Source organism: Enhydra lutris, unplaced genomic scaffold (genome assembly GCF_002288905.1).
Source record: "Enhydra lutris kenyoni isolate GAN:26980312 unplaced genomic scaffold, ASM228890v2 scaffoldscaffold20, whole genome shotgun sequence".
Lineage (NCBI taxonomy): Eukaryota > Metazoa > Chordata > Mammalia > Carnivora > Mustelidae > Enhydra > Enhydra lutris.
In genome coordinates this window covers 22,574,191-22,593,665 of record NW_019154104.1, presented here as the reverse complement: position 1 = coordinate 22,593,665, position 19,475 = coordinate 22,574,191, and the positions used below count along the sequence as shown (strand labels likewise).

Here is a 19,475-nt window from a genome sequence, read left to right as displayed (position 1 = left end):
ATTTGCAGATTTTATTTTAAAATATTTTATTTATTCATTTGACAGAGAGAGAAAGTGCAAGCAGGGGGAACAGCAGGCAGAGGGATAAGGAGAAACAGGCTCCCTGCTGAGCAGAGAGCCCAGTGGGGAGCTCTATCCCAGGACTCTGGAATCATGACCTGAGCCGAAGGCAGATGCTTAACTGAGCCACCCAGGCACCCCTGATTTGTAGATGTGAAACCATTCTTGCATCAAGTGGAATAAATCTCACTTGGTCATGTTGTAGAATTCTTTTAATGTATTTTTGAATTTGGTTAATATTTTCTTGAGGATTTTTTGCATCTATGTTCATCTGGGATATAGGTCTGTAATTTTCTTGTGGTGTCCTTGTCTGGTTTGGGTATCAGGGTAATGCTGGCCTCATAAAATGAGTTTGGAACTGTTCCTTCCTTTTCTCTTTCTTGGAAGTGTTTGAGAAGGATTGGTATTCTTTAAATGTTTGGTAGAATTAACAAGTGAAGCTAGCTGGTCCTGGATTTTTGTTTGTTGCTTTCAGTTTTTTTTAAATAGTTGTATAGAATTCCATTGTGTGGATATATTATATATACATATATATTTAATTTATATATCATATGTATATATATGTTTTATGTAATATATAATGCATACATAACATATATATTAGTATATATTGTGTATTTTCTATATTATAAATACAGGTTTTATAGATATATAGACATTTAATTTGTTTGACAACTCCTGCTAACACAAACCATTCTGGGGTAAATAATTTGTGTAAATGTCATCTCATGTGTCCGGGTATAGTATTAAGATAAATTCCTAGAAATGAGATTGCTCGTTCAGAGAATAAATGCTTTTGTAATTTTGAAAAATACTGCGAAATTGTCTTCAGAGGTGTTGTATTCCTCACCTAGCATGCTTGGAGGCAATACATGAGAGTAGGTTTGTGCTCACACGTGCCACAGCCTCACATAGTTTTGCTGTTTTCATAGGTAAGAAATAGTATCTTAGAGTGGTTTGATTTGCATATCTCTTACTTTGAGTGGGTTTGAGCAGCTTTTCATAAGCTTAAGAGTTTTTTTCATTTCTCTGTGAAGAGTTCACGTGCTTTATCCATTTTCTCTTAGCTTGTTTCTTACTGATATCTGAGCGCTGTTACATATTAAGGCGATTAGTCCTTTGTAATATAATTGTAAACATCTAATAATTTTTATAGTCTAGCCCATTCGGAATTTATTTTGCTGTAAGTAATGTGTGAACATCTGGTTAAAAAAATTTTTTTGACAGGCAGTTGTCCCAGTCAACCTAATTTATTAAACCATCTCATATTTTTCTTAGTAGTTTAAATGCCATCTTTTTCATAATTTAAGTTTCCACTGGTGTATTTGGTTTCTGTTTTATCGGCTCTTAGGTGAATGCTATGTACTTTTGGTAACCCTTATTTTATATACGTATATATTTTTCTTTCATAGTGTTTTTAGTCTTACTACATTTTTTGTTTAGTTTTGCCTTTTTTTTTTTGCTGTTGTTCCATGTTTATCCATTTTGTTAAGTTTTCCAGGGATGCAATGGAATTTGTGATTGGAAGGCAGTGAATTTGTAGATTACGTCAAGGAGCGAAATTTGATGTCTTTATAATACTGAGTTAAGGTGATATCTTCCTTTCCTTTAGGTCCCTAAAGAGAATTTTCTCTTTAAGTTTTTTTTCCGTTAACCTTATACATTTTCCCTTAGTATTATTATTCTGAGATTTTAATTTCCAACGTAGTATAAATAGAACCATTTATTTTACTGTTTTTAACTGGTAATTGCTTATGTATGAGAAAACTATTGATTTTTTTTAAAATAACATTTTATCTTTTTTAAGATTTTATTTATTTATTTGAGAGAGAGAGAGCAAGAAGGCACTAGCAGGGAGAGTGGCAGAGGGAGAGGGAGAAGTAGGCTCCCTACTGAGCAGGGAGCTGGATGCGGGACTGGATCCCAAGATTCTGGGATCACAACCTGAGCTGAAGTCAGACGCTTAACTGGCTGAGCTACCCAGGCACCCCCAAAATAACTTTTTTTAGAATAGTTGTAGACTTACAGAAAAGTTGCAAAGGTGGTACAAGAGATCCCATATATCCTGCACTCATTTTTTCCTATAGATTACATCTTGGATTACTATGGTACATTTATCACAACCAATGAACCAATATTTGATATATCATTATTAACTGAAGAGTCCATATTCAGATTTCTTACGTCCTTTTCCTGTTTTAGGATCCCATCTAAAACAATTGATTTTAATTTATTGATTTTGTAACCAGATACTTTATGAAATTAGCTTATTTTTTCTAATAATTTCTGCTTATTTTAAAAGGACTTTCAAATATGCAATTCTGTTTGTGAAAAATAATTTGAAGTTCTTTCCAATATTTATACTTTTTTGTATTGTGTAATTGCCCTGCATAGTACTTTCTATATCTGTATTAAGTAATGTTGAAAATGTGGACAGCATTACCTGGTTCCCTACTTTAATGGGAATGCTAGTGTTTTCTATTAAGTATAATTTTATTTGAAGTATAGATCCCTTTTTCTTTACCATGTTATAGAAACATGTCTCTATTTTTTAATGACTTTGGTTGTGTGCTCTCAGACAAATATTCTGAGGACTCACATGTCTTACTTAGCTCATCTTTTTTGTAGCACATCTTGGTTCCTCTGAGCCATTTCTATTTGAGGTCTTTCTGTTTGCTTGTCTTTGTTTGTTTGTTTGTTTGTTTGGTTTTTTACCACTACATTGCTTAAACGTGATTTAAAATACGGTTATTGTGCCATTATTACATGCCCATGCATCACCCGCTTTCACATTTTCACCTTTAATCATCTCCATAGCCGTGTGAAATGAAGATGCTGTTATCCCATTTTACAGTTGAGGAACCTGGCTCAGGGGCATGCGCCTCTCCTTGCCGCTTTTCCCCTTTGACCTCCAGACCACCAGCACATCACTCTTCGCCATGCTCCTCCACACAGACGCACAAGATGCTTTTCCGATTAATCTCCTGGTGAAGCCAACCTGTGATGTTCAAGATGAATTTAGTGTCCCTGATCTTTTTTTGATATATATTCTGAATCTGGAACTCTCAGAGCTGCCCTTCCCGTCACTATCTAATTATATCCTTAATCTTGGCTCCTCTTGACCAGCATATTGTGTGAATACAATGGAAGCCCATTATAAAACACAATGTTCTCCCAGGGATTTTGTTATGGTTCTCATCTATACTTAAAGTGAGATAATTTGTCTCGCTCATCATTTTGGAGGGAGGGATTACTTAGACTTCTTCTGTGGCATGTATTATAAATGGATTTTATTAAAATTTAATGTCCTTTCACTTACTGGTCTACTGTGGGCTTCTTTCACTGCTATGTTTGTATAAAATACTATTTCCTGCTATTGCATGTGCCCCTTCATACCAGCTGCGGAGGGACAGCCTCTGTGGGCTACTATAGCCCGTCCATTCCAATTTTTTTGTGGAAAAAATCAGGATCTGTAGTTCTTGAGACTGTGTAAAGGGCAGCAAGAGAAACAATTGCTGCTACTTCCCTGCATGTTTTTAGGGCTGGGAGATTTTAACCAAACTTGGCTACAGTTACCACTTGGTTTCTCGGTGGGGGAGGCTAGAGATGTGCCCCTAAGGTAGAATTACTGGCCCCAAATGCCAGCATTGCCGAGGATAAGAAACTTGCTGTAACGCATACTTTCTCAGTGGATATGGTGTTGCCCTTAAGGGGGTGGAAATTATTTGTTGGGGGAGGGTCGGTGGTGGTGGTGAAGAAATCTTTTTTATGTATGAAGTACCCATGTACGTGCGGTACGTAGAGCCTTAGTGTATCTGGTGATAAAATTTCATGAGGGGGAGTGTTTCGAAAACCTATGCTTCCATGTGTTTCTCTTTTACTCTTTATGCTACGACCACACATAAAACATTTCTGATGTGTGGGGGTTTTTCCCATACCAAGCAATTCTGAGTAACCATTTGAGTTTCCTACAATTTAATTTTTAGTTTAATTTAGTTTGAGTTTAATTCTCACCCTGCCTGGAGAGCACATCAGATCCAGCAGTTGAAGGACTCAGTCCCATAAGACTGTTTCCTTCCCCCCAGCTCAGATGCCAGTAACAAGGCCAGGTTGTCACCTATGCTTCTGACCTATTGCCTATAAATCGGAGTTCCTGCGACCCCATTCTCAGATTCTGTTAATTTGCTAGACTGGCTCATGGTACTCAGGAAAAGTTTACTTATTGTTTACCAGTTTATTACGGAAGAATGTGTTAAAGCAGACAGATGAACATCCAGCTAGAAAGGATCGTAGGGCAGGGTGTGTGGGAGGGGTACAGAGCTTTCAGGTCCTTTCTGGGTGCACCGTTCTCCAACACCTCCACATGTTCACCAACCTGGAAGCTCTCCAAACCCCATACTACTGGGATTTTGTGAAGGCTTCATCATGTAGGGCATCATCAATTATTAACTCCATTTCCAGCTCCTCTCTTTCTCTGAAATCCCAAACTTCTTTTTTCTTTTTAAGATTTTATTTATTTATTTGTCAGAGAGAGAGAGAGAGAGGGAGGGAGAGTGCGCAGAAGCAGGCAGAGGCAAAGAGAGAAGCAGGCTCCCCACCAAGCAAGGAGCCCAATGCAGGACTCGATCCCAGGACCCTAGGAACATGACCTGAGCCAAAGGCAGTGGGTTAACCCACTGAGCCACCCAGACATTCCTGAAATCCCAAACTTCTAATCATGGCTTGGTCTTTCTGGTGAGAAGCCCCCATTAAGGAATCCACCAACATCTGCTTCATTAGAACAAAGACATTGCTATCACCCAGAAGATTCCAAGGAACTTACATGTCAGGAACCCGAGTCAAAGACCAGTATTAGAACAAAAGATGCTTCTAGGGCTCTTCTCACTTAGGAATTCCAAGGGCTTTAGGAGGTCTGTGCCAGGAACCAGGGGCAGAAATATATATAAAATTTCAGTTGTTTCACAGGAGTGATTGAGGAAAAAATGACAGAAAAGGCTCCTTAGGGTGATAATGAAAAACAAAAACAAAAACAAAAAAACAAGTTGTGGAATGTTGCCTTGGAGGGAAGACTGCCTATTGTGGTGTTATAAACTCAGATTCTAGGGGCCCCTGACTGGCTCATTCAGAAGAGACTGCAACTCTTGATCTTGGGGTTGGGAGTTCAGGCCCCATGTTGGATGTAGAGATTACTAAATAAAACTTAAATTCTCACAAAACTTAGATTCTTAACCACTGGAGTTAGACTATTTTTACCAGTTACCAGCTGTGGGCAAATAACTTCAAAGCCTCAAGTTTTCTTATCTATAAAATAGAGGTAATACTAGTACTTCATTCAAAGCATTGTTGTGAGATAATCGCTTAAAGTTCCTGGTGCTGAGTAGAACACTAAATTAGTCATTCTTCTAAAAAGCTCAGGAAGAGTAAGGATCTTGTTTATTGCAATATTACCATTTTTAAAAAAAGATTTTATTCATTTATTTGACAGAGCAAGAGGGAGAGAGAGAGCCCAAGCTGAGGGAGAGGGAGAGGCAGGCTCCCTGCTGAGCAGAGAGCTCAGTCAGCGGCTCAATCCCAGGACCACCTGAGCCAAAGGCAGACGCTCAACCAATTGAGCCACCCACGTGCAGGGCAGTATTACTCTTTCAAAGAGTATCTGGGACTTAATAGGCATTTAGTAAATATATGTTCAATCAATGAATAAAGCTCATATGCACTGAGTTAAGTGTGTCAGAGTTGCCTCTATGGAAAATGAGTAAATGGTGGTGTTAAATATGCTATATTCACTCCTTAATTCATTTTTTCTGTTAAGCATGTTTACCTCATCTTAAATCTAGTGTGTATCATACCTTGCTTGATTTTAGCATTTCCTTTTTTTTTTTTTTTAAGAGAGAGAAAGCATGCGCACATGAGTAGGGGGAAGAGAGGAGGGGCAGAGGGCAAAGGGAGAGGGGGAGAGAGAATCTTAAGCAGGCTCCATACCCAGTGTGGAGCCCACCTGGTGAGTGTGGGGTGGGGGGTGCTCAGTCTTGACCCTGAGATCATGACCTGAGCTGAAATCAAGAGTCTGGTGCTTAACTGACTGACCCACCCAGACACCCCTAACATTTAAAGATAGGGATGGATTGATTATATAGCGTGCAATACCATCTTTCTGTTTCAGCAAATTCAGTGAGCTCAGGCCAGAATGATATATAGGTTCTGTTAAGATTCTTAAGAGTATGCATTTAATTTATACATCTTACTGATTTACTTTTTTTTTTTTTTGTAAGAGAGTGTGAGCTTGGGCGTGGGTGGGGGGAGAAGGGGCAGAGGGAAAGAAAGAGAGACTCTTAAGCAGGCTTCATGCCCAATGTGGAGCCCATGCAGGACTTGATCTCACGACCCTTAGATATGACCCGAGCCGAGATGAAGAGTTGGACGCTTAACTGAGCCACCTGAGTGCCCCAGGAATCCATTATTTTATATGTATTGGTCTGAAGATCATCCTATTGGATATATCCTCAGCTGACATTTTGTGAGGTAATAACGTAGCTGCTATTTTTCAAAATTGCAAAGTCATGTTGACAGACCTTGTTAATGAATTCTTATTTTCATTTACTATGAATCCTGGAAAAATTGTTTCAGTAGAGTATATCGGAAACAAACGGAATAAAGAAGTAGGTCAAGCTATTTAAAGTTGAATTTTGTGAGACAGCTTCTGGTCCTCGTATTTACTACTTAAATGAATTATTTTTATCAATTTACTGAATTATTTTTATCAAATTAATGATTTATTTTGATTGATTAATAAAAGAATGATTTATATCACAGTGTCAGGTTACTAATTTATGAAAGGAAATATGAATCAAGATAGTTCTTGCCATAGGATACCCTATTCTTTTTCTGTCCTTTTTTTTTTTTTTTTTTTTTTTTTAAGATTTTACTTACTTATTTGACAGAGAGACAGGAGAGACAGCTAGAGAGGGAACACAAGCAGGGGGAGTGGGAGAGGGAGAAGCAGGCTCCCTGCTGAGCAGGGAGCCTGATACAGGGCTCATCCCAGGACCTTCCTCTCCAGGATCACGGGATCATGACCAGAGCCAAAGGTAGATGCTTAATGACTGAGTCACCCAGGCATCCCCGCCCCCATTCTCTTTCTAGCATGATTAGGTTTACTTAGAAAAGCATTTGTAAATCAAAACATTGGTGCTTCTCAAGTTATGTTCTTAGATAATAATTTAGACTTCATTTGGGGAATTTTTTGGTGAAGAATGGAGGTCAGTTTCTAGATGTAATGTTGAAAGATAAACTTGTATGAGTCTTAAATTTGAATGCATAAATATCTCTACCTTTCTGTTTTTATTTGCTGGTCTGACAGTTTAATAACTAGTTAAAATTTCCAAATGTATTAGTTATTTTTTATTCTAAATCAGGTTGGCTCCTACTTGTTGGCTTCGGAATAGGTATCTTAATCTCACTAGAAAGCCATTTCAACACAGAGGAGAGGATGGCTTAGTTTTAAAAAGAATTTTTGTGACTCACTAGTTCCATCTATATCATTTACATTCTTGGCTAATTGTATTTGGGAATATATATTTTGACATAGTATATCTGAATATGTTTATTATAATTATATTCATAAATTTTTTTTTACTGGAAAAGGTAAAAGGTGGGAAAATTTCTATAAAGTGTATATGATTATTTTAGTCCATCAGTATGTATCCTTACTTTTATTTGTTAGGGGTTTTTTTTCCTCCTTGCTTTTCATATCCACGCCATCTTCTCGTTCATATTTTAAGCTGCCCATCTCTAGCTCCTAGTACATATATGTTGATGATGAGTTATATATACTATATTATTTTTTTATCCCTTTTTATCTGGGTAATACATAATTTTAAATGTTATTTCCCTAAGAAGAGCATTCAAATGTAACTAAAAATGTAAATACAAATATATACCATGGAGTGACATAAATGTAAATGCAAATTAAACAGATCTAATATATAGCATCTAGTATTTTTATGATTCTATTTATATTAAAATATTATATAGATAAAATTCAAACTTCTGCAGAAATATGGGTAGGCTCAAGTTCTAATGGTTCACTTGTAAATTAGTTAGTTGCCTTTGGGGAAGATGTATTCAGAGTTTGTTACAGGTTCCCAGTTGGCCCTCTGAAATCAATTTGACTTATTGTATAGTTGGATTTATAGAAAATTATATTTCTGTATTTTGGTTTTTTTTCTATGGGAAAGTATGCATGAATCTCAACACGGGGAGTACTTTTCCCTTTCCCTCTGCAACCCTTTCTTCTGAAATGAAATATTTACCTAGAACGCTTTATCTTACCCCCAAAAGTGTCTATGGGAAGAGGCCTGAATTCCTGGAGCCATGATTGTGATACGAAAGCCTTTTTAAAGTTCTTTGGGGACAGCCTATATACGAAAACTGTAAGGCTTAGTTCATTTCCTTTCTGATCTAACCTCTTTCCTGGTATACCCCTAGTTGACTCTCATTTTCTACTAAGCCCATCCTTCTTCCTTTCCCCTCAGCATTCTCTCTGTTTGCCAGAAAGGAAAGGTGGTATAGATAGGGAACTGTTCTGCACATGGTAGGAATTAGCTCATCCATTTATATTTCTTTTTGTGAATAAGCCAAAAGCGATTTTCCATCAGGGTGAGTAAGCAGAGGTGTGTCCCCTGTTTTTGTTTTATGCTTTTTGTTTTTTTGGTTTCAGATTTCTTTTATTTATATTAAAGAGAGCGGGAGAGAGCATTATGTTGGGAGGGGCAGAGGGAGAGAGAGTCCCAAGCAGACTCTGTGCTGAGCATGGAGCCCGACGTGTGCCTCAGGTCATGAGCCCTGAGGTCATGACCTGAGCTGAAACCAAGAGTTGGTCTCTTAACTGACTGCACCATGCAGGTACCCCCCACCTTTTTTTTTTTTTTAACCTATTTTAGTAGCAAAAGAAGAGCAGTATTTCATGCTATATGTGAAAATTATAGGAAATTCAAATTTCAGTGTCCATAAATAGTTTATGGGAAAACACCTTGCTCGTGTGTTCATATAGTGTGTGTATTGTGTAGGGAACCTTTCACACTGCTAACAGCAGAGTTTAGTTTCAACAGATCGTATCACCTGTAAAGCATGAAATATTTTTTGTTTGGCTTTAAACAGAAAAAGTTCGCCAACCTTTGATTTAGAGGCGGGTGGGCATCATGATTAAGAAGAACAAGGAGTCTGGAGTTAAAATTGCTCCTTAATGCCTCATTCTGAGACCTTGGGTAAGTTACTTATCGCCTTGTGCCTCGGTTTCCCAATCTGTAAGAATAGAAGAATCACAGTGCTGACTTTGTGAAGTGATCATGAGGGTTAAATGAGTTAATATACATAAAGCACTTAGAAATGTGCCTGGTACATGGTAATCACTCACTAAGTATTAGCTGTCAGTTGATATTTAAGTATAAGATGTTAGTTGTTCCTAAGTATTAGATAGTAATAGGAACTGGATTGTAATAGGAACTGGAAAATATGCTTTGAAATCAGTTCTGTTTGAGAATTGTTACAAATTTATTAAGGAAATACTTATTTGTTAAGTGAATGCTTCTAGATTTTGATGAACCGGTGTTCAAAATAGGGAAAATTATGAATCTAACGCAAAGCATAGTGAGCATATGTCTTTATATTGCTTCTGCACATAAAATGAGCATTGTATAGAAGATTGTTTTTCTGCCATGCAGTCTGCTAACCATAGGGGAGAATTACTTGATGTTTGGAATGAAATGTAAGACATTTATTTCATGATTGTGATAAATCTAGTATGATTATTTTTGTGATTCCCAGTGTCTTTCTCAAAGAGTCGTATCAGAAATGTATTTGGCATGTTTAATAGCTTGGCCCTATCACAGTTTTTTTTTTAATCTTATAGATAAACTCTCAGAATTTAAGGGACTAAACTGTGCATGTAACATAAAATTTACCATTTAAACACATTTTTAAAGTGCATTATTCGGTAATGTTAAGTATATTCACATTATTGTGCATTGGATTTTGAGAACTTTTTCATACTATGAAACAAAGTTATACCTGTTAACAACTCACTATTTCTTCCTCTTAGCAGCTTCTGGTAACCACCATTCTGCTCTCTATTTCTGTGAATCTGACTACTTTAGATACCTCATATAAATGGAAACATCCAGTATTTTGTCTTGTTGGGATTGAGTTATTTCACCTGGCAGATGGCCTCAAGGTTCATCTGTGTTGTAGCATATGACAGGATTTCCTTCCCTTTAAAGGCTGAATAGTATTCCATGATATGTAGAGACCGCATTTTGTTTATTATCTGCTGATGGACGTTTGCATTGCTTCCACCTGTTGGCTCTTGTGCATATTGTTGCTGTGAACAAGGGTGTACAAATACCTCTTTGAGATCTTGCTTTTAGTTCTTCTGGGTAAGTACTCAGAAGTAGGATTGCTGGATCAAACATGGTAATTCTTAATTTTGTGGGGCCACCATACTGTTTTCATAGAGGCTGTCTATGAATTTTACGTTCCTGTCAACAGGGCACAAAGATTCCAGTTTCTCTTTCTCCTTGCCAACACTTGTTATTTTCTCATCTTTCCTCCCTCCCTCCCTTGATAGTAGCCATCCTAATGGTGTGTGGTATTATTTCATTGTAGTTTTGATTGGCATTTCTATCTATCCAACGTTTAAGAGAGATGATCTTAATAAAAGTATCTAACAGGGGGCGCCTGGGTGGCTCAGTGGGTTGGGCCTCTGCCTTTGGCTCAGGTCATGATCTTGGGGTCCTGGGATCGAGCCCCAATGCGGGCTCTCTGCTTGGCGGGGAGCCTGCTTCCCCCTCTCTGTCTGCCTCTGCTCTGCCTACTTGTGCTGTCTGTCTCTGTCAAATAAATAAATAAAAATAAAATCTTTTTAAAAAAGATATCTAACACAGTATAGCAGTAAGGAGGCTTACCACTGTTTTGGGGTCTATATTTGATCTGAATATCTAGAGCTTTCTAACAGCCATTAATACTTGCTGCTGTCCTTAGGGATGTATAATTGAGAACTGAGATATTTTTTAACTTTTTGCAAATAAGGAGTAAGGGTGAGAAACTGCCTTGATTGGAACTTGATCTATTGCTAAGTCATCCATTATTGAGATGAATATAGATCATGTCTCTGTGAAAGATGAAAGCTAATATGAAAACCCATTTGTCACTATTAAAATTTTAGCTCTTCTAATTATAAAAGAAATACATACTCATTACCAAAAAAAATCAAGAAAATACAGTAAAGCATAAGTTTATATTTGGAATATAATACGTACTGTGTTTGTGCAGTTAATGTGGCTGTATTTGGCTGCAGTTTTCACTGTCATACTCCACTGGCAACTAGTCTACGGTTTTCTATTTTCCTTTCCATTTTCAATTAAGTTTCTTCTCCATTTTTTGTATGAAAGTCTTATTATAGTGTTGCATGTACAAGAGTTTTTAATCAATTTTATACATAATGATAGGAATCGCTAGATCATGGGTGATATAACTATCAATTTGTATTTCTACTAGTACTTAATAAGAATTCTAGTTCTCCATATTTAGTGTTTTTTTTTTTTAAATATGGATGGGTATTAAATGATATATTGTGGTTTTCTTTTACTTTTTTTCAAGTAGGCTCTACTCTGAACATGGGGACTTGAACTCACAACCCTGAGATCAAAAGTCACATTCTCTATTGACTGAGCCAGGTGCCCCTACACTATGGCTTTAGATTCTATTTAATTTTTTTACTGATAAAGTCAAACATGTTTTCACATGTTGTTTTATTGGCTATTTATATCTGTTTTTCTGTGTCAAGCCCTTTTATTGTCCTTTGTTTTCATTGGTTTGTTTGCCTCTTTGTTACTGATTTTAAAAATTATTTATACATATTTATTCTTTATGTATTGCATCTATATGTATATATGTATATGAATATATACATACATATATCTATATAATACATGTTTTAATGGGTCTTCTAGTTTGTAGCTTGTCTTTTCACTCAGCTTATATTGTCTCTTGAACAGAAGTTCTTAATTTTAATTTATCATTCCTTTACAGTGTGTGGTTTGAGAATCGTGCTTAAGAAATATCCTAAAGGTCATAAAGATATTCTTCTATATTTCTTCTAAAATTTTGAAAGTTTTGCTCTTTAGGTTAAAGTCTCTAATCCATCTGTCAGTTTAAGAAATTAAGATGTGTTGAATCTCATGTAAAATACATGTAGAGTTCACATGTTTGCTTGAATACCCATTAAGGCTGTGAAGCCAAAAGTTTGGTAAATGTTGCCTTAAATAATAAGGTAGTTTCAACAGTGGAAAAAAGAAAATAAACATACAAGGTGTTTTACATTAATAATAGCTATTTTAGGAGATATGGTAAATTTTTTTTCACAGTCTTAACCTCAGTTGTGGGTGATAGTTTGCCATTGTGATAATCTTTAAATTATAGACCACGGATTTCTGACTGAACTGGGATGAATACTTGAGTGTGGCTACATAAATAAGCAGATCCCCGAATTAAGAGGTTAGTCATTTTTGATACACATGATATATTTTTTGGTACATAGGATATATAAGATGCATAGATATTTAAGATGTAGAAGAGCCCTTGAAGTCTGTGATGACTGCCTGTCTTTATTGTGAGCTTGCCAGTGCTGTGACCTTTCTGGATATTCAGGGAGGGCCTTGTTTGTCCAACATCAGTATTATACCACCTGCTACCCCATCTTCGTTTGTTGCCATCCACTGTTTGTGGTATCCTAGGGAAGGAGTAAAATCAACCTTTCCATGTAAGCAATTTGTACCTGTAGATAGACCTTGAAGTGAAGATAAAATAGATCAACTTTTATTATCAGAGAGCAGTTAATGTGCTTGGTCATCAGCATTAACTTGAAAATAACATCTGTGGTAAAATATTATAACTAGGATGAAACATGACCTCTGGAAATTAGTACTTTTTAAAGTGTTGTTTGTTATGGAACATAGTAAGTCAATAAGTACCTGCCAGGGCCATCTGGCTGGTTCGGTTAATAGAGCATATGACTCTTGATCGCACGGTGGAAGTTCAAGCCCCATGTTGGGTGTGGAGCCTACTTAAAAAAGACACACTTAAAATATTTAGAAGATATATAAAATATTTATAAAATATATATATAAAAAGGTACCTGCCAAAAAATCTCAAAATAGATACTTTAATTTAGAATTGGATTGTGGAATGGGATACAGAAATTGTATTTGTAACAGAAAAATAAGCAATTTTATCTCATAAAGTTGTTTTTTTCCCCTAGAAAAAGAACCTGTTTTCCAATGAGATGATGCTTGTTGATAAATAAAATTATGAATGTCTTTGAAAATCTTTCTTTGAAAACACAGTATCAATATACCTAATTTAATAAAATATGAAAGCAAATAGTAAATACTACTTGGTTTGCACTTTTGGTATATAATCATAAAACTGAGGGATAGGTGTCCTAACTAGTCTTTAGTTGTTTGGTTTTGATTTTAGAGGAACCACAGAAATTTTATAAAGGTAGATACCATTTGAAATTTTCTTGTTTATTAGTAAGGTAGTTACAGGGAAGTTTTGTGATACATTTATGATCATACTAATATTTTCAGCTGTGCTATGTAGTGAAGTAATGTAAGTAGAGAACAAACTTGAATAAAATCACACAACAGCCCAGTGTGTGTCTATGCATCTTATCCCTCCTGGGAAAAGTGAAACTTAGAGCACAGCTGTCCTCTGTCACCTAGAGACCTCCAGAGTAACCATTGATAGGGCTTCTGCATTTAAACCACAGGGTATAAAATAAATGGATAACCTCTGTAGTTTGAGTAGAAAATACAAGTGTTCATCATCTGATAGCGGTTTCTGGTATGAAATAGACACTTGAATTTTTATTTAGTTTTCAGTCTTTTCACTGTTCAGTGTTTTAAGAGAAGAAATTCTGTACTTACTATATAGATCCTGTACATTTAGTATGTTTTCTGGCATTCAATAATCTACTACTGGTAGCAATAGAATAGTAGGGAGAGAGAATTTATTTCGATCTGTTTTAGGCATTCATAATCTTTGGCTCTCTACATGCAGATATGATAGACCATTCAAATATTAAGTAGTCTCTTTCTCTTTTCCCATTTGGAGGGGCCATTAACATTTCCGTGGAATTTGTCTACCACTCTGAGTATAATGGTGAGGTTGTTTTCTTTCTATCTGCTTAATTAATATAATCAATAATTTTTATCTTAATAAGGACTATGGTGAATAATGATGGAACTCTGACTTATTTTTCATTGACAATTTACATTTGAGAATGGAATTGGTATTGGTGTGTAGTAAAACATGCAGTGACTTAGGCATGAGAAATATTGGTTAATTTTGTCATTAAGATGGGTAATATTGGGGTGCCTGGGTGGCTCAGTGGGTTAAAGCCTCTGCCTTCTGCTCAGGTCATGATCCCAGGGTCCTGGGATCAAGCCCCGCATCGGGCCCTCTGCTTGGCGGGGAGACTGCTTCCTCCTCCCTCTCTCTGCCTGCCTCTCTGCCTACTTGTGATCTATGTCTATCAAATAAATAAATAAAATCTTTAAAAACAAAAACAAAAGATGGGTAATCTTGGCTAAGTCATTCAAAGTTAGCAAGTCTCAATTTTCTGTCTGAAAATGAAGGTGTTGAACTAAATGATTGCCAAGAATTCTAATTCTTACATGAACATGTTGTATAGAAACTGGCATCATGCAGAACTTTTGTAAATACTCTAAGCAGTATATGTGTCTGTATGTGTTTGTGTGTTTACTTTGGAATTTTTGTCAATGTGTGTGTATGTGTTTTCTTATTCAGGATGCTTTTTTTTTTAACAAAAAAATTAGATTTATTTTAAAGTTACAAGTTAAAACAGTTTCAAACTCATATTGAATACATTCTTAACAATTCTGTTTTAGGGGTTTGGTTTTTTTTTTTTTTTTTAAATTTAGCTTAAGATCCCTTTAAATTACACTTAGGATCTCTTTAAATTATACTTATAAATTTAGTATTCATTTTTAAATACTTAGATTATCTAATAAATCTTCCCAAGTACTAAACTTCTCTAAACCTGTTATTTATGGATTTTTCTAAAATTTTAAATACAGTTTGGATTTTAAAGACATAAACCTAAGTCAGTCATTCAATGACATTTAAATTGAATTCATAGGTTTAATTAATTAATTTTTAAAAGATTTTTATTTATTTGACAGAGAGATCACAACTAGGCAGAGAGAATGGGGAAGCAGGCTCCCCGCTAAGCAGAGAGCCTGATGCGGGGCTCGATCCCAGGACCCTGAGATCATGACCTGAGCCAAAGGCAAGGATCAACCCACTGAGCCACCCAGGCACCCCCACGGTTTTAATTTTTTAACATGAAGTTTTCCTTAATCCAAGTTTTAAAAATACCAAATATATACCTATTATGCCCATATGCAACTCAAAAGTAGCAAACTGTAGGCTTTATTTACTTTTGTTTTTCCCCTCCCAATTCCAACCCACTTTCTTTCCTTCTCTCTCCCTACAAAATAACTTTTTTTTTTTTTTAATCTTTTATCATGTTTGTATTCTGAACCTACCTGGTTCACCAGGACCTTTTTAGTTTTACCATCTCAAGCAATTCGAAGTAACCTTTCCAAGCAAATTTGGAGCCATGTTCTCAGATGCCTGGGGTTAAATCTTATGAAATTTGGAGCTACAAACACTGGGAGTGATTTGTACCTTATGAAAATGGGCATAAAGTGTCTGGTTTTATAGTCTCTGCCAGTGGTGCCCCTGAGGCCATGCTTTCCAAATGGGGTGGTCACTGTGCCTGTCACCCCTGGATCCAGGTCCACATCAGTAGATCCTCAGGTATGATGGGTCTGCAATCCTCATGCCCAGGAAGCTTCTGTGTTTTTTTCAGTTAATCTGTTTCTTTTTGCTTGATTTGTTCTGTATTCTTTTTTAATTTGTCAGGCTACAATTTTCAAGTATTTTAAAAGAAGACATAATTGGATTTTGCATGTCTCCCATGTCTTATCTGCATTTTCAGTCATAATTCAAAGGTTCTTCTTCTAACCGTTTTAACTAGAACAACTTTCTAGAACCCAAAGAATGTTTATATCCTGAAGATATAAACTCTCTGGAAGAGAGTTCCAGAGAGCATATAAATGGGGCTTATATATATTTGGACCACAATCCTGTCTTACTCATGTATTATGTAATGTGATACCTGACTCTCCAGTTATATCATAAGCTTTAGGCATGGACTTTATACTGTGCTCTCCAGTGGAAACGTAACTCATGCAAGCCACATATGTAATTTAAAATTTTCTAGTAGCCACATTAAAAATAAATAAAAAGAAACAGATGAGAGTAAGTTTAGTAGTGTGCTTTACTTAATCCAGTATAATCTAAACATTATTTTGACATGTAATCAATATAAAATCGAGATATTTTACACTCTTTTTTTGCATACTGTTTCTCCAAAATCCAGTGTTATTCTTAGAGCACATCTCAGTTCACACTAACCATCTCTCTGATGGTCAATCGCTGCGCGTAGCTTGTGGCTACTATCTTGGGCTGTCTTTCTGTCTTACAATAAGTGCTGTCTTACACTTTTATAACTTAGTGCTAGTAACATCATTGCCCTTTTGCGTGTGAATGTGTGTGTGTATCATTTTAGTTACAGATTCCTCTAATTGAATAAAATATAAAATATTTTTTAATGCCTATCTTTATTTTCTTTCTCTCCAAGGCTCTTCCTTCTTCCATGATTATCGTAGCAGTTTACTGTCCTGTGATAGCCGCTGTTTTCGTTGTTCTGAAAATGGTCAACTACCGACTCCACAGAGCCCTGGACGCCGGAGAAGTCATAGAGAGGAACGCGCATGAGTTCCCGGATCAGCGAGCTAAGGCTGAGCAAGGCAACTGTTCAACCAGAAGAAAAGACAGTAATGGACCGAGGTAAGGAAAACCATGGCACTCAGTTTGTAAGGATGTGGGTCACGCTTGTGTATAATGATGGGATTCTTGTGTTGTGCCTCGGTTTTGATATGTGGGTTTAAGGCAGTTACAGATCTTGCCACAAGAGGTAACAGGACGGGTACAGATGATCACATTAGACCCCAGCAAAGCTCACAGGCATATCTGAGGGATTAAGTAACTGTCCTGGCTTTGTTACTAAATAACATGCTAGACCAGTAAAAGTTATCATTGTAAAATAGTTCTTCACACCAAGACCAAAACCAGTGAAAAACAGTGTGAAGAAGTAATTTTAAAGCATGGCTTATAAATCTTAGCATTTATATTTTATTTATATGTATAAGTAAAATGTGTTAAGCAAATTGTGATAATATTTTACTTGATATTTTTAATCTGCATTTTTCACTTAATCTATTGTAAATATTTTTCAGTTATATATTCTCACCTTAGAAACTTCGCTGTTCCTTCCCTCCATCTTTGTATAACTGACCTCTTAGGATTCAAGTTTGTGTAGATGTTACCTCCTCCTAGAGGTTTTCTTTCCCCTCCCAGCCAAATATTCCTCCTGTGGCTCCCAGTCACATTTCTCGTCATTGCCTCGGCCTCATCCCCTTTCTCTTGTTGACCAAAAGATTTATTTCATTTATAGTAAGAAGTTTATTATGATTTCATAGAAATGATAGGTGCCACTAATAATAAGTCTTCAAAAAACAGTTACTATACGAACACTTATTGTGTGTAATCGTCCTTAAAACAGTTCTGTGAGATAGATACTATAGTTATTACTGATTTATAGATGAGGAAACTAGAGTGAGAAGGAGGAAATATTCTAGGGACTCTGATCTGGAGTCCATGTTTTTAACCGCTCTGAGATGTTTCCACTCAGTATAATATGAAAAGTGGGTACTCCTCTTTTAATGTAGGTAATGTTTCTGTTTTCCAGTACATCGAGTTTATCCCTTTTCAGTTACACTTTCCTCCACCCATAACATGATTACACTGTTTGTTCATTAGCAGATATTCATAACATTAATCACTACTTGAAATTGTCTTACTTAATCATTTGTTTGCATTATATGTTTCTTGAAGGCAGGGGCCTTGTCTTTCCTGTGAACTATTTTATTCCCAGGTTCTAAAGCAGAGTCACTGATAGATACTCAGAAAATATTTGAAGTAGTGAAAACATTTTTTCTGCATACTATTTTTTTTTCTATTTTTAATAACTGTACAGTATTCCATTTTGTAGGTATGTCATAATTTAACTATTTTGATATTAGTTACTTTATTTTCAAATTTAAATTTGTATGTTAGATCACTGTGATGTTTAAATTTTTTTTTTAAAGATTTTATTTTGGGGATGCCTGGGTGGCTCTGTTGCTTAAGCGTCTGCCTTCAGCTCAGGTCATGATCCCAGGGTCCTGGGATCCAGCCCCACATTGGGCTCCTAGCTCAGTGGGGAGTCTGCTTCTCCCTCTGCCTGTCACTTGCTCGCTCGCTCTCTCTGTCTCTGACAAGTAAATAAAATCTTTAAAAAAAAAAAAAAAAATTTTATTCAATGGTGGGACTCGAATTCACAACCCCAAGATCAAGAATTGCACAGTCCACCAACTGAGCCAGACAGGTGCCCCTGGGATATTTTCATTTTTAATGATTAAAATTTTAATTATAATTTGGCAGAGGTAAAATACTAGAAAGCTATACCCATTTTTAAGTTTTTCAGTATATATTGCCACATTCCAAAGATTAACCTTCTAATTACCACTGTCAGCAATTTGAGGGCTGCTTTTTCTGCACATTGACAACATTGAGTGTTTGGTATTTAGACAAAACTGTGGTAGATAGCTCACTGTTTAATTTTTAAGTTTTTGGATTACTAGTTAAAATGGATGTATTTTTCTTGTGTTATTGTTACGTATTTATTTTGTGAATTGCTTATTTTTCTGTTGGTGATTTTTGCTGTTTATTTGGAGAAGGTATTTATGAAGGATTTTAATTCTTTATATTTTGTGTCAAATAATTTATAGCATTTTATTTATTTATATGCCACAGTTTATTTTTGTGCAGTCTATTCTGTGAATGTTTTATTAGTTCTGCCTTTGATACCAAGTTGTGTGAGATTTTTTTCTTCCCCCATATTTTATAAATGTTTGCCTGTGTCTGCTTTCAGCATTTTTATAATTTTTCATCTTAAATTGTAGTCAAGCTGAAAACATTCTTTTTTTGTTTGGTTCTTTTTTTTTTTTTTTTTTTTCTCAGGTTAGTCCCAACACTATTGAGTGAATAATGCATTTTCCCCCAGTAATTTTAAATACTTTCCTTTCCATGTAGCATAAGCATATATACATATATCAATTTCTGGGCTTTGTTTTCTCACCCATTGATCTCTTTCTCTTTTGTTTATA

General features: G+C 35.9%; 1 protein-coding gene across 4 annotated transcripts in view; it reads left to right on the top strand.

Annotated features, from left to right (window-relative positions):
• LOC111148515 (pecanex homolog 1) overlaps positions 1-19,475 on the top strand; it is a 152,936-nt gene that overhangs the window by 18,388 nt on the left and 115,073 nt on the right. For all 4 annotated transcript variants that reach the window (XM_022505129.1, XM_022505128.1, XM_022505130.1 and 1 more), the window contains exon 2: positions 16,847-17,055. In XM_022505129.1, the coding sequence (XP_022360837.1) occupies positions 16,847-17,055 (209 nt within the window). The remainder of the gene's footprint in view (positions 1-16,846; positions 17,056-19,475) is intronic.